Here is a 14,341-nt window from a genome sequence, read left to right on the forward strand (position 1 = left end):
AATCAAATGACCCAAGAAGAGTTTTGTACAAGAGGAGAAATAAAACAAGGATCAATATGAGTGTGGCATTTTCTAACACTGTTTAACAAGTCTGGTGAACAGATCTAGGGCAGTGAAACTAAATACAGTATGTGTTAATACATAATAGTAAGTCAGCCTCTTTGCAAATGCTGTGGGTTCTTTCAAATATACTTGTATATACTCAAATATACTTTCAAATATACTAGTATGATTGTTTTGAAGACACACAACTGCGCTGTGTTACTCCACCATTTAATTCGACAAATAAAGTAACATGTATGAGTAGTAATTTAGCATTAAATATTACGTTACTTGCAGCTAATTCATTAAAATGAAATAAAATCATGTGATCAAATGTAACGGTTTGTAACTTTTTCATGACCTCATCCATGACCATGATTTGTGAGTCCCGTAGAATTGATTTCCATCGGCAGTGGAGGTAAAGACGTCAACTCCCATCATTCCGCGTTCCTTCACAGTGTTATCAAGCTACACCTCTGCTATTTCTTTGAATATGCAACCTCTTGCGGCGAAAATTACATACTATGCCGTTAATTGAGAAAATAATGAAAAATGACAGAGACTGCACCACAAAATATTTCTAAATGTTTTATTTGGAATAAATACCTTGAAGCATGACGAGAAAAAATTATGTATAACAAGACATAATAGGTATTTACATGATTTGTTTGTGCACAGCCAAATGGATGTATACATGGTATACAAGCCCATGCTGGACATTGAAATCTTTTGCTGTAAGAATGCGCAAAAGAAAAATATGCATTAAAGTAATACAGAAACCATCTTTTAGATGGACGATATGTTCACTCTGAAGAACCTTGATCACAAACGTAACGTGTTTTTGTGTATTACAGGGATTTTTACTTACTGTGTACAAAGAACAACTTGCCACTGAAGCACAGGGCACGACACTGTACAACGTTGTGCCACCAGCCACCAGTTCTTAAAATTCATTATAATAGCAATAATAACTTAGTTAAAATGGCAACTGTACCAGACAGGGCATGATTATAGCAGCTGCACCTCTGGCTCAGTGGTAGGTAGAGGACAGGAGAGGAGATAAACAGCATTACAACGAACAAACAAAAAATAATTCTGGTTGAAAGCTGGACGGGGAGAGAATGAGCTTGGCAGTACAGAACATGGCTGACAGCAGGAAATATGCTAGCCAGAAAAAAATTAGGTCTGCTGAGCTAAATAACAGTGACTTTAAGGAGATGAATGGACACACAAAAAGAGTCTAATGCTAATACACGTGTACTGATAAAACACAGGCCATGTAAAAAGTACACAACACTTTCTCATTGCTGTTTTTGTTTTAGGGGGCTAATACATCGGTGAAGACTAAAACATTTACATGATCTGTACTTTGTCAAAATGGACCCTCTGAGTTACTGCACGTCATTTTGCAGCAGTAAAGGTGGATCATTGGATTGCACGAAAAGCCTTGTGGAAAGAAGTTAGAAGTTTTCCAGTTACATTACAACATAGATGACATTTATTTGCATGACATAAAGCATTGAGATAACCGGCTTCCTTGCTCTATTTGTGAAAAAATGCTAATATTTAAGCCTGTTTGTTGATACGAAGGACATGCTGATAGAAATGTAGTCTTTGCTTCCTCTCAGTCCTTAAGCATTGTGAAAAATTAAAAGCTTGTGAAGTTACTTTTCTTTTGCAAATATTAACCTTCTTTACAAATACTCCAGTCTCATTCTTGGATGTTGATCTTAATTTTTGGTTAATAATGAATTGCTCCCCAGGAAAAAAAGGGTAGATCAAATGGTAGATTGCAGCCAGTTCCATGCAGTGCAAGGGCATTTCTGAGCAAGTTTATTATATGCCCTGCAGAATGTTTCGGTTAACCCAGATGGACTATCAGTGCTTGTTGGCTTCTCTCCACTGTAGGCATTCATTAATGGCCATTTCAAACATCAATTAGCTCACACAAATAGAGATGTTTACACTGATGTCTGCAGAAAAAAAATCATCTGTTCAGTTAAAAGCAAATTATTTGTGCAGATTAGGCTTTAAAACTACATTGTTCTATTGGCCTCGCATTGCAATGCCCAATGTCATCTCATTAGTAATCATAGGTATTCGTATAAAGTGTGGTTCTATCACATCACTTTCATGTTTGAATAGAAACGTACATTACTGACATGTTTAAAGCATCTCAAATGTAAGCATTTTACATATGAATGATTTATAGGCATACAAATGTTTAAAAAATATTTTCAGTTAATGGAATATTGAACTGATGTAATCTGTAAATTGTACTGCATTTAATCAATGATATTATTATGTTCAATGTCATAGCATTTTATTGCTTTTACTTAATTTTAAATAATTTACATTTATCTGCCTATTTTTATATATTTTTATATATATATATTGCTGAGAAGTGGTTAGCTTTAGGATAGAGGTGTGATTAGGTAACTGTACAAATATATTTACAATATAAAAAATAATAAAGAATTCATAAATATTTTTGTTTTAAATTCATAATTATATACTTTTATGTTTTAGATGCTGTCAATATGTCTTTATGGCATTTATTCAAACAAACAAAAATATACATGAAGATATTATGTACGAATACCTATGAATTGTAATGACATCAGGCTATAATGCTATTCGTGATTATAATTTGGTCTCATCTGGATAATTTACAGGTGATGGATTATTTAATAATTGTTACAATTGGAGGTAGAGTACTATTTGCATTTGTGTTCAAGCCTGTTTATCTCATGACCTCAGTTGTCTGTCTTTATCATTTTTTGTTGTCATTTTTTGTCGTCATTTTTTGTCCCTTTGTCAGGCAGATGAGAAAATATAAACTATGATCCAGAACATAGTCTATTTTCTTTGTTATTTTCTCTTTTGAATATGCAATTCGACAAAAATAGAAGGTCCATGTAGAGAAATAATAAAGGGAGATACTGATTATTTACAAGGGGCTAATGAACAGAAGTCCAGCTCCTGTGGCTTCTTCTTGTCTGCACACTTCTCCCTGGATAGCAACGTTCCCAGTTTTGTAACGCAGTGAAGCAGGCGCCGTTTGAAACCCTTCCCACAAGTCTTGGAGCAGGGGGACCAGTCGCCCACCTCCCACATGGCTCCCACACTCCCGCAAGGGTCTCCACATGCCCGAATAGCACTTGGCTTTTGGTTAGGGTCACAGTCCACCCCAGGCCCACCATCTACCCCAAGACATTGCACCATCCTCCTCTGGAGTCCATTACCGCAAGTAACTGAGCAAACATCCCACCCTGCCGCCACCCACTTCCCTGGTTTTGGTGCGATATCTTTGATGTACATAGGTGAGATTTTGTCCTTGAGATGATCTGCCTTTTTTCCACCTTTACTGATTCCTCCATCTTCCCTAAGAACACTGTTTTCAACATGTGCCTTTTCTTCTTTCTTTTGCACCTTGTTATCTTTGCTCTCCCGTGGCAAGTAGAAAGAATAGCGGATGCGTGGAGGTGTCATCTGGCCCACAGACAGCACTTCAATTATCAGGGCTTCACTCAGAGGCTTCACAGCCTGTAGAGTCTCTGAGGACCCAACCGTTCCACTGTAGCGGAGCAGACTCCCTTTCACCAGAATATCCTTCTCCATGGCTGAAACCACATAGTTTCCATTCAGCAGGTACTTGCCCTGGCTGTTCTTGACAGCAAGATAGTTGTCATCACTCATGATGCCCTTGTAGCCACGCTGCCTGATGTCGACGTTGGAGGCTCCCATGGGAAGCATGACCACAAAATTGTAACCATGCCTGAGAAAAGAAAAAGTATTAGAATGTTTTTTTGCATAATCTTTTCTTTCCTAGTACTGTATGTCAGTTGACCAGTCTGCATGCTTCAAAAATAATGAGAATGTGAGTTTGCAGTCTGTATTGAATGTGACCACATTAACAAAAAAAGAATCCAGTATAATTTAGATATGTAGGTATAAAAGGAGATTATAATTGAAATATACCCTATAACAGAATCTAGTGAAATCTAATCAAATTTAGAATCAGGGAATCTGTATTGATACCCAGGCCTACCAAAAGCACGTAGGTAATTATCAATGCATGAATTAATTTAAAGGGGTCATGAATTGGGAAATAAAATTTTCCTTGATCTTTTGACATATAAGAGGTCATTGTACTAGAAAAATAAGCCGTAAATCTCAGAGCTTAAAACAGAAAATTACTAGTTTTGGATTTTGTCACACATTATTATTATAACACGTTATTTGTCTCATTATAAACTTTAATAAATGTTTCACATTATTAGCAAATGTTATATTATGAGATATTTTTCAACATCGGAAGTTCCACACGTGTAATGGCGGGAGCTTTGAAAATGATTTTAATATGCAAAACTGTGACCCAGTCATATATCATTGGGCATTTACTTCAAAGTCTTGAATGTGGCACGCCCATTGAAACGTGTTGAAAAGTGTTTGAAATAGAGGGTCAAAACAGGATTGAAAATACCTTATTATTACTTCTAAATTAGGATATTATTTATGTAAAAATTTTATATTATTAGACGTGGACCTCAGAGAACAAAAAAAATGCCACTCTGGACAACGTCCCACCAGTCCTTGTTTCAGACTCTCATCCCCAGACGACTGGTTTTGGGCACGGGGTTTTACTGCGTGATAAATATAAGCAGCACAGCAAAACGGTTCATATGCTCATTGTCTCCAAATCATGACCAGAGACGGATAAATATTAAGTCTGCTGTTTAAAACAAATAAAGAACCAATAGAGGAGAATAGTTATGCGCAACAGCGGCAGTATATTCGTGCAGTGTGCGCATGTCAAAAATCAATTCCGATTTGAAGCTTGTGACATATACAGTAAAAAAGCACATCAACCCGATTTCTTTATTTATCGTTCATGTAAACACCGTGTTCGGATTCATCAATCGGATTGATTTAATTCCGATTGAACCAAAAGGTGTCCATGTAAACGTAGCTATTAATACGTGTTCCTATAGGTAGACGTGGATCAGCTCAGAGTCAGCTGATGCGAGCTTGACTAACGAGACCTGCCAGAACTGACGCTATGCTTAATTTCATGACCCTTTAAGACTATTTGTCTTCTTATTTAACTTCACTCACGTGGGCTTGGTGAAAAGGCCTGAGACCTTCTTGCAGTTCTTGTTATCTCCTCCACAGACACCACACTTGTCAAACTTCTTGTTAGATCCCAGTTTTCCATCACAGCCTGCCTTTATGCATTTACCTTGGACACAAACTGATGAGGAGTCAGGAGAACATGGTGTACCATCAACAACCTATAAAAAGCAGAGAAAAATGATTGAAATTATTTAAAATGGACTTTTCTTTTACAAGGGCAATTCTTATACAACACATTTTTCCTTTAAAAAACAATGATTCATGTATTGATGATTTAGATACATCATTTTATTTGTAATTGAGTGAAATTATAGATATTAAAACACAGATATACTGAAGATGTATGCATTAGAGGATTACATTAGATAAATCCTCCTCAATGTTTCCAAGTGCTCAATTTCAGAGCAGCTTTGTAAAACAGGCTGATTTCATTTTCTTTATTTTTTTGGCATTTTTGCCTTTATTGTGAACTGGGAGAGAAATGGACTGGATCAGGACTCGAACTTTGGTCGCCCCAAGCATAATCACGCTACATGTTACATGCTACAAGCTGCTACGAGGCTATCGGCTCCAACAAAATGCTGATTTCTAAGTATGATATGATGTGCGGGCGTCCAGCCGAAAGTGAAAGAAATTAGTCCAGTTTGTCTACCTAGTGAAAAAAATCCAAAATGGATTTAAAATAGCATGAAATACATGTAATTATACTACAAATCCCTTAGAATATTTACTGACATATCGCTTGAGACTTACTGATATAAATATTATAATTAAACTTTATTTGGAGTACTTTATTGCACAATGCACGTTTCTTAATATTAAGCCTAAAATGTGTTTTTATATCACTATTAGTAAGGATAGTATGATCTATGTATAATATCTTTCTTTAAATGCTAAATATTTAAAGTGTACCTAAAGAATACTTGCAACAGTTCCACTTTAGCACAATCAAATACTTAAAAATATCTTTAGTTGGAACTAAAGCACTATTTCCGGATAACTAGTGCCTTAAAGCGGCACTATGCAGGATTTCTGTTTTTGTCAAACAGCGATCCCTAGAGTCGCTGTAGAGTACTTGTATTTAACGTTACTGTCGTAAACACCACTCACGCAGAGCGTATCTGCACTCACGGCCTTTGTCTGCACTTCATAATAATAAAGTAGCCTACCGCGTTAGGTTTACCTGAGCCTAAATGCCAGATGACACCAATAAAGTGTATCATTTATCGCTCGACGAACAACACCAGAGGAGACGCGCTTGATTCCTGCCGGTTCCACATTGAGAGCGGCGTGGCCAGAGTTTTGGCATATTAAATATATTACAAATAGTTTTTCAGCGTGAGAAATACAATGTGTGGCGGGAGAGTGTGACAAAAGACCGAAATGAGTGGCTGTCACGCTCATTGCGTGACACTTGAGAGCCCTGATTTTGTTTGTCTACCTAGTGAAAAAAAATCCAAAATGGATTTAAAATAGCATGAAATACATGTAATTATACTACAAATCCATTAGAATATTTACTGACATATCGCTTGAGACTTACTGATATAAATATTATAATTAAACTTTATTTGGAGTACTTTATTGCACAATGCACGTTTCTTAATATTAAGCCTAAAATGTGTTTTTATATCACTATTAGTAAGGATAGTATGATCTATGTATAATATCTTTCTTTAAATGCTAAATATTTAAAGTGTACCTAAAGAATACTTGCAACAGTTCCACTTTAGCACAATCAAATACTTAAAAATATCTTTAGTTGGACCTCAGCACTATTTCTGGATAACTAGTGCCTTAAAGCGGCACTATGCAGGATTTCTGTTTTTTTCAAACAGCGATCCCTAGAGTCGCTGTAGAGTACTTGTATTTAACGTTACTGTCGTAAACACCACTCACGCAGAGCGTATCTGCACTCACGGCCTTTGTCTGCACTTCATAATAATAAAGTAGCCTACCGCGTTAGGTTTACCTGAGCCTAAATGCCAGATGACACCAATAAAGTGTATCATTTATCGCTCGACGAACAACACCAGAGGAGACGCGCTTGATTCCTGCCGGTTCCACAGTGAGAGCGGCGCGGCCAGAGTTTTGGCATATTAAATATATTACAAATAGTTTTTCAGCGTGAGAAATACAATGTGTGGCGGGAGAGCGTGACAGAAGACCGAAATGAGTGGCTGTCACGCTCATTCGTGACACTTGAGAGCCCTGATTTCGTAACAATGTCCGTTATGATGTTGATTATTGCAATTTATCATAATAGTTTGCAAATTGCGCTCATTTACACTATTTACAACATGTAGGCTTATTTATGTCCTGATAATTATGTGAGATATTGACAACTGTTCTCATGATAATCGCAGGAATCAACTTTAACAGTGAAAGACTGGGCAAGTGGGACTCTTGTCCGGTTCCTCGTGCTGTCAGATTCTCGTTACCTTTTTCTAGACTCTTCCGACCGCGCTTTCTTCGTTTTTTTTTCGCCATTCTGAAAACGCAGGTCCGATGTTTACTCGTGTCTGACTCCTCGCTCGGTCAGTCTGCCATTTCCTCTTTCTCTGTTCCTCCGATAATGCTTTTCTAGCTTTCTGCTTCTTATATGCCGGCTTTGCCATGGGACGATAGTTATTCTTATAGCTAGCCGGATCCTGGATGGGGGCGTGTACGCGTGCAGTGCCGTAAAGCAATTCGTTACCTCGCGAGACCTGATATCACACGATACTTCCTAACACTGAGGCCGGCGGCCCGCCGGCCCAAAGTTGCAAGGGTGGTTTTTCGGCTCACAGGCACCAGGGGGGTGCGAGACGACCACCATTCAACACGAAATCAGTAATATAAACATTACAATGACTCCAAAGCTGTTCGGTTAAGGTAAAAAAGTTACTTAGTTCTGCTTTAAGGACAAAATTAGTTGTTCCATTTTAGCAGACTGTAAGTATACCAATTTATTACACCAAAAGTACAATGGCTGGGTATTTATATTAAGTTCATAAATAAGCAAATTTTATAATAGGGTACTATTACGCTAGTTCTGGCTCTACTCTGTTGACCGTTTGTTTTGGATTAGTAACACCTTCAAATTAGCAATGAGGCTTACTGAATTAATGTACTGTCTAGTCTCTGGTATTTTATTTTATTTTAATATTTTTTTAGAGTATTTGATTAGAGTTTTTTCAGTCTCCTTAAGAGTTCAAGCTCTGAATAGTTTCTACAGTGTCAAAGCCTGGTTAAAACAGCATGTCAGTCTCATAAACATACCTCTAGCCATGCACTAGCCATGACGTAACTGTTGCGTCTGTACAGTTTCACTCCACACAACACTATCTCACAAAAGATAGGCCTTTTCACCTTGGTTATCTTTCCTCTTCCTGACCACTCGGCTCTGTCTGCAGTGACATCTGACATAAGTGTAAAGCAGCCATGAAACAGCAGGTAAGCTCACCACGTACTTTCTTCTCTTACATGCGTATAATAATATATGTTTTTAATTGAATGATTCCTTTCAATAAATTCTTAGATGAATGTCCACTAACTCATAACTGTTCTGATATTGCATGTGTAGCCTTTCATGTACCAAACTATTGCAAATGTATTTTATGGTGTTATGGTGTCTTAGGTTGACTTTATATCATAATCTCTTGTACTCCCTTACATGATGTAAATGTAGGAGAGCCTATAAATTAATGTGTTTTCCGCATCCCCCATAAAGCACTCAAACTCCATTATCTCCAGTTTTTCATGAGACACAAACTAGGTTATATATTATATTACCTAAGGCTATATTTTATTAACTCTATATATATATAACTAAAATATTATATTATTAATGTTATTATATTGTTAACTCATATATTTTCCCTGAATGCATGATATTCAAATTAAAATTAAATAACAAAATAATATTTTTGTATTTATATATTTTTCATGCTTTCGAACCCAACTTTGTTATATATTTTTTATAAGTCATTTCTAAATGTGGTAGATGGTTCTTAACACTTATTGCTCACCTTTGGTGCAAGAACATAGAAGTATCCTGTTCCATTTGCCCTGCAGATCAGCTTGCACATATCTTTGGTCGACACACCAGAATATTTGGGCACCCACACCACAGAAGGGGTGAGCCGGTTAGTGTTCAGACTAAACCCATTGTAAGCTTCACACTGCTCCTCACGATAGCTCTTGCCTAAAAAAGGGGGCAGATGAAAGAAGAGCACATTCTTGAAATATTTTATGCCATGTGCAATGCATACAAAAAAACAAAAATTATTCCAAATGATTTTTGTTTACTTTATGTATCCATTGATGCTGATTTTTTTGGATAAAAAAACATTTTGAAATGGTTTTTAAACCTGTGTCAGTGCATGGGGAAAGGTTGCAAGACCGGTATTTGACCCTCACTCCCTGACAGTATTTGCCTCCGTTGACTGGCACAGGGTTGTCACACTCTCTCCTAGACAGCTGCACACCACCTCCACAAGTTCTGGAGCAGGTACCAAATGGCCCCCATTTACCCCATCTGCCATCCACCTAACAGAAAGGAACAGGAAGAGGGGGATGTCAGAGCTCACTTGGCCTTTAAACATTAAACATCCCTTGACAACAGAAGATTTTACTTCTAAACCCCAGATGACTCGGACCGGTCACAGAGAACACTACGCGTTCACAGGTCATGTGCAAATTCTTTAAGCAACAGGGCAAATAAACCAAGTAACAGGTCAAGTGGAGTACGATTAACAGTTTGACATCAATATGTCAAAGCTCTGTTGTGTCACATGACATCTTTCACAATGAGAGTTCCTTTAAAATGAGTGTGTTTGCCAATGTGTTTGCCAATTTAAATCCAAACAGCAACTTTTTTTTTTTTTGGCCAGACAGTATGTGAAGGTACCTTAGTTTTAGTTATCTCCTGTTTCTCCATGCATGTGCCCCGCATGCAGAGCTGCCCGTCCCCACAGCTGGTTCCATCTGCCCATGGAAAGTGTCTGGTCTGGCACATCAGTTGCCCACGGGTCTTCCCTGTGCACCATAAGCGCTGGCATGGTGCCTGCATGAACGGGCACGGCTTTGATTCGGCACCGAAGGCAAGCTCACACTGCCGCTCTAAACCATACGATGCACCAGGAAGCACGTCTGGAAGAGCTAACGGTTTCTGAGGTTGATCCAGCAGACAATCACCTGCAACGATATCAAAGAATAACAGAAAGTTACATTTGAAAACCTCTGATGCAAAAGCCTCTAAAAGCCTCCCCTTCAAAAATGAGATAATAATATTGAGCGAATGCTCTCCACACATAGTATACGTTCATCAAATACTTTCACTTCAAACTCACTAAATCCCAGCCTCAACTCATTCAGAAATGCCGGTACTTGGGTAGAAACCTATACATAGGAGCCTGATAAAAAATGTTAATATTAAACGAAAACTTAAGACGGACTTAGAGGCTTTTGCACCTGAAGTCTTTATACAGTTGTATGAAATTATATTTACAGCACTTTAGATACTGTATTTATACTTGCTCTCATTTTACCTGTATTTCTTATTATTTTATTAAAATATACAATTATTTTACAAAACAAAAATATAAATATATAATTTTAGGGCTTCGGGTCATTTTGACCCATGAGGGAAGGATTTGTTACAGAATGCAAGGAGAGGATGGGGGTTAAAATACAAAAAGTATTGTTTGTAAAAGTAAGGAACTAAAGTTTAAATATATGACTAAAATGTGGGCATGACATATTTGTTTTAGATTTTTATGTTTATCAGAGATGTAGTGTAAATACACGTCTTAGTCTACAGAGGGCAAATACCAACCCTGAGAGGGGTTCTGAATCCCACAGGGACCCCACTGTAAACCTTCACAGAAACACTCCAGTCAAACAGTTACATCAGTTGCCGCACTGTTTAAACAAAAATTTAGATCACAGAATTTTTGCAAGCTGTAACTTAAACTGACTTTGAGACATGTATTTCTTTGAAGAAAGCTTTTTAGAAAGCACCAACACTGGTGTTAAACCCAGACTCTCTAAATCACTCTATTTAGCCCTAAGCTGACTCATAAACACTACCATTCAAAAGGGTACGGTTAGATTTTTAAAATGTTTTTAAAAAAAATCTTGTGCTCACCAAGGCTGCATTTATTAGAAAAATACAGTAAAACAGTAATATTTTGAAATAATATATATATATATATATATATATATATATATATATATATATATATATATATATATTTTTTTTTTTTTTTTTTTTAATCACCCATTACTCCAGTTCTTCAGTGTCACATGGTCCTTCAGAAATCATTCTAATATACTGAGTTGGTGCTCAAGAAAAATTTCTTATCTTTGTTATACCGTTATATATTACCGTTATATTATACATGATTTTTCAGGATTATTTGGTGAATAGAAAGTTCAAAAGACAAGCATTTATTTGAAACATATTTTTAGTAGCATTATGTTGGCTTGGGAAAGCCAGCATACTGAAATGCTATTTAAACTTAATATTCTTTTTCTGAGACTAAAGTTTCTGACTACTGCTCCTAGAGCTTTAATTCTATAAGCACCAAACTTGCCACAGACCTTGGGCCTGGTCTGAAGTTTGTTGCTATATACAGTTGAGAAAGAAAGCAGTTGTGTATCGTTGAATTGAGTCTTAAAGTGCCTGTATTTACCAGCTGCTGTCTTTAATGTTAATCCAACAAAAAAAACAGACAAAGACCAAAAAAATCATTCACAAGCATTGTCTGAAAAAAGTTTGTAGTATTTAGTAAAGACTGTGCAATGTTATTTGACATTTGATTATTCAATTGGTGTACCTGAACAACTACAAACCTGAAACCTGATTTATTTGTGCAATTGCTTGTGCTTTGCTTATAGTGAACTTTAACTTGTATGTATAATTTTGCTGTAATAATAAGCATATTTATTAGAATACAAAAATAGCATGGGTCACAAAAACAAAAACACAATTAAAATACCTGAAAACAATAACTTTTTTGTGGTGGGGCCAGCTCCAGAACACCGAACAGACATGTGCTTTGAGTCAGGCTGCCCATTCAGGCTTTCTTAAGCCAACATCAAAATTTGTTTACAAACTTAACCTCTAGTTGTCTATAATTTCACTTTTGATCAATCTAACTCTTCCTTGAATACAATTATTAGTTTCTTTAAAAATAAAAAGTACTGACCCTTAACGTAGCTACACCAAACCTCATGTTAAACACAACTTCATTAGATACTTTAGTGATTTTTTTCTTCTGTAGCTTAAATGACAAATTTATATATATATATATATATATATATTTATAAAACTGAACTCACTACATTTTGATATAAACATATACAGTATTTGTAAAGATAAATTTCAACATTTAGTTTGTGGTCCTTTGTCAAAAAATAGTGTTATATTTCAATAGTGTTATAATTTCTTCACTTTCAAATGGCTTTACCTTTGTACGGTAACCCTGCAAAGGCCAAATCTACAGGATTAGGCATTATGCAAAAGTGCACCCACAGTTGCATTTGTAATTCATGTTACAAGCAAACCATATTCAGGCCACCTCAGTTTGCTTAAGAATTCATGAGCACTTTCTCAAATTCACAAAGTCTCGACCTGCTACGTTTCATTTTTTTTGACTTACCATGTCCACTGTCCAGGTAGTCGGTGATAATGGCAGCACTGCATGGGGACCAAGGACTGGTGCGGTTGATTCGGATCAGAGTCGGAGACATCATGTGATTGTCCTGCAGCTTGCCAAAAACCTCCTCACATGCCTTAACATTATCATGTGGCATATTGAATACATGTCCTGCAGCGGAGAAGGAATAAAGGGGAGAAGGAAAGAGTGAGAAGTTATGAGAACACAGAAGAGGAGAGAAAAAAAGAGACATAAAATGCAATTTGTGTCAGCACTCCATGTTGATGTAAATTAACCATCTCTGGAAATGATACAAATGTAAGTTTAGATTTTTGCCTTTTAAATCACCAATAATTCCAATAACTTTCATACAATTTTCCTGTCAGCAATCAGACCAAAGCTATGCTGAGTCACTTCTACAATACCTCCAAAAGCTCCCCACATTTCCTCCCTGGCCTTAAGAAGAAACTTTTACAAAACCGCCTATGAGGCTTCCTACAGGGAAACAAGCCACTTCAATAGAGCTTATCTTTTCTCAGTGTTCCACTGAGCTAATCTGAACTGAATGAACATCATCTCTGGGACAATGTTGTGTAGATCCTCCAAAAGATTTTGGATACTGAAATTACTGGTTCTAGCTCCACATGTTTTGTAGGGTTGGCATTGGCAAGCATTCAGATTTCACAAGTGATTTCAGCAGCTTGAAATAAAATAAGTGACGATGCAATAGGCATGTTATTGAAACATTATGTTTGTGCTGGGAGATAGAATCTGAATACTATTTAAGGAAAATTGTTTTGAGTGTGAGTCAGTGATATTGTGCACAATGTATTAAATCAATATTTCAGCTGGTGAACCCTGTCTGGGTGAACCCAATCAAACCAGCAGCTGGTCACGTGTTACGGCCCTGGGCAGTCCATGGACGTAAGTCTTATGGCCCTTAACTGGGCAAAGCAGATTGAGCTTCTCTTGGTCCACCAACACGAAAGGAGGAGGATGCAAGGCCAGCAAGGTCGTATGATATGCTATATTCGTGCGTACTTTGGGCACGCAGCCCGGTCTTGGGTGTAAGATGGCTTTACCCTACCCGTAGCAAATTTTAGGCAGGGGGAGGCAACTGACAGGGCCTGCAAATCTCCTACCCTCTTAAGGGATGTAATAGCCAACATAAATGCCATTTTTAGTGCTAGGAATTTCTCTGAAATTGAGTCCAGGGGCTCGAAGGATGCCTGGGACAACCCTTCCAGAACAACAGCCAAATCCCAGGCTGGAACTCTAACGTGAACTGCAGACCTCACCATGAAGGAAATGGGTTAATAAATGGTGTCTCGCTAAAGATCCATTACCTAACATTTGTGTAAGGCAGCTATCGCCGCCATGTAGAAAAACAATCCTAAAGGAACTCTGGCACTGAATCCACTGGGCAGTTAACTGAGTCAAACTGGCATTCTCTGCACCATAATGTGAAGACTCTCCACTTTAGGGAGCTCTAGAGTTTAGGATGGTCTCAAAAACCTTAG

The 14,341-nt window shown here is 37.3% G+C and overlaps 1 protein-coding gene across 1 annotated transcript in view; it reads right to left on the bottom strand.

The window, feature by feature from the left end:
- Nucleotides 1-2,818: 2,818 nt before the first annotated feature.
- Nucleotides 2,819-14,341, bottom strand: part of adamts15a (ADAM metallopeptidase with thrombospondin type 1 motif, 15a) — a 32,455-nt gene continuing 20,932 nt past the window's right edge. The window contains exons 3-8 of the mRNA XM_077240752.1: nucleotides 12,825-12,992; nucleotides 10,070-10,356; nucleotides 9,531-9,708; nucleotides 9,189-9,364; nucleotides 5,161-5,336; nucleotides 2,819-3,820 (exon numbers count right to left, since the gene is read on the bottom strand). Coding sequence (XP_077096867.1) covers nucleotides 2,989-3,820; nucleotides 5,161-5,336; nucleotides 9,189-9,364; nucleotides 9,531-9,708; nucleotides 10,070-10,356; nucleotides 12,825-12,992 — 1,817 coding nt within the window. The 3' untranslated portion in view covers nucleotides 2,819-2,988. The remainder of the gene's footprint in view (nucleotides 3,821-5,160; nucleotides 5,337-9,188; nucleotides 9,365-9,530; nucleotides 9,709-10,069; nucleotides 10,357-12,824; nucleotides 12,993-14,341) is intronic.

Source organism: Siphateles boraxobius, unplaced genomic scaffold (genome assembly GCF_051911475.1).
Source record: "Siphateles boraxobius isolate OS27281-9 unplaced genomic scaffold, OSU_SipBor_1 24, whole genome shotgun sequence".
Taxonomy (NCBI): Eukaryota; Metazoa; Chordata; class Actinopteri; order Cypriniformes; family Leuciscidae; genus Siphateles; species Siphateles boraxobius.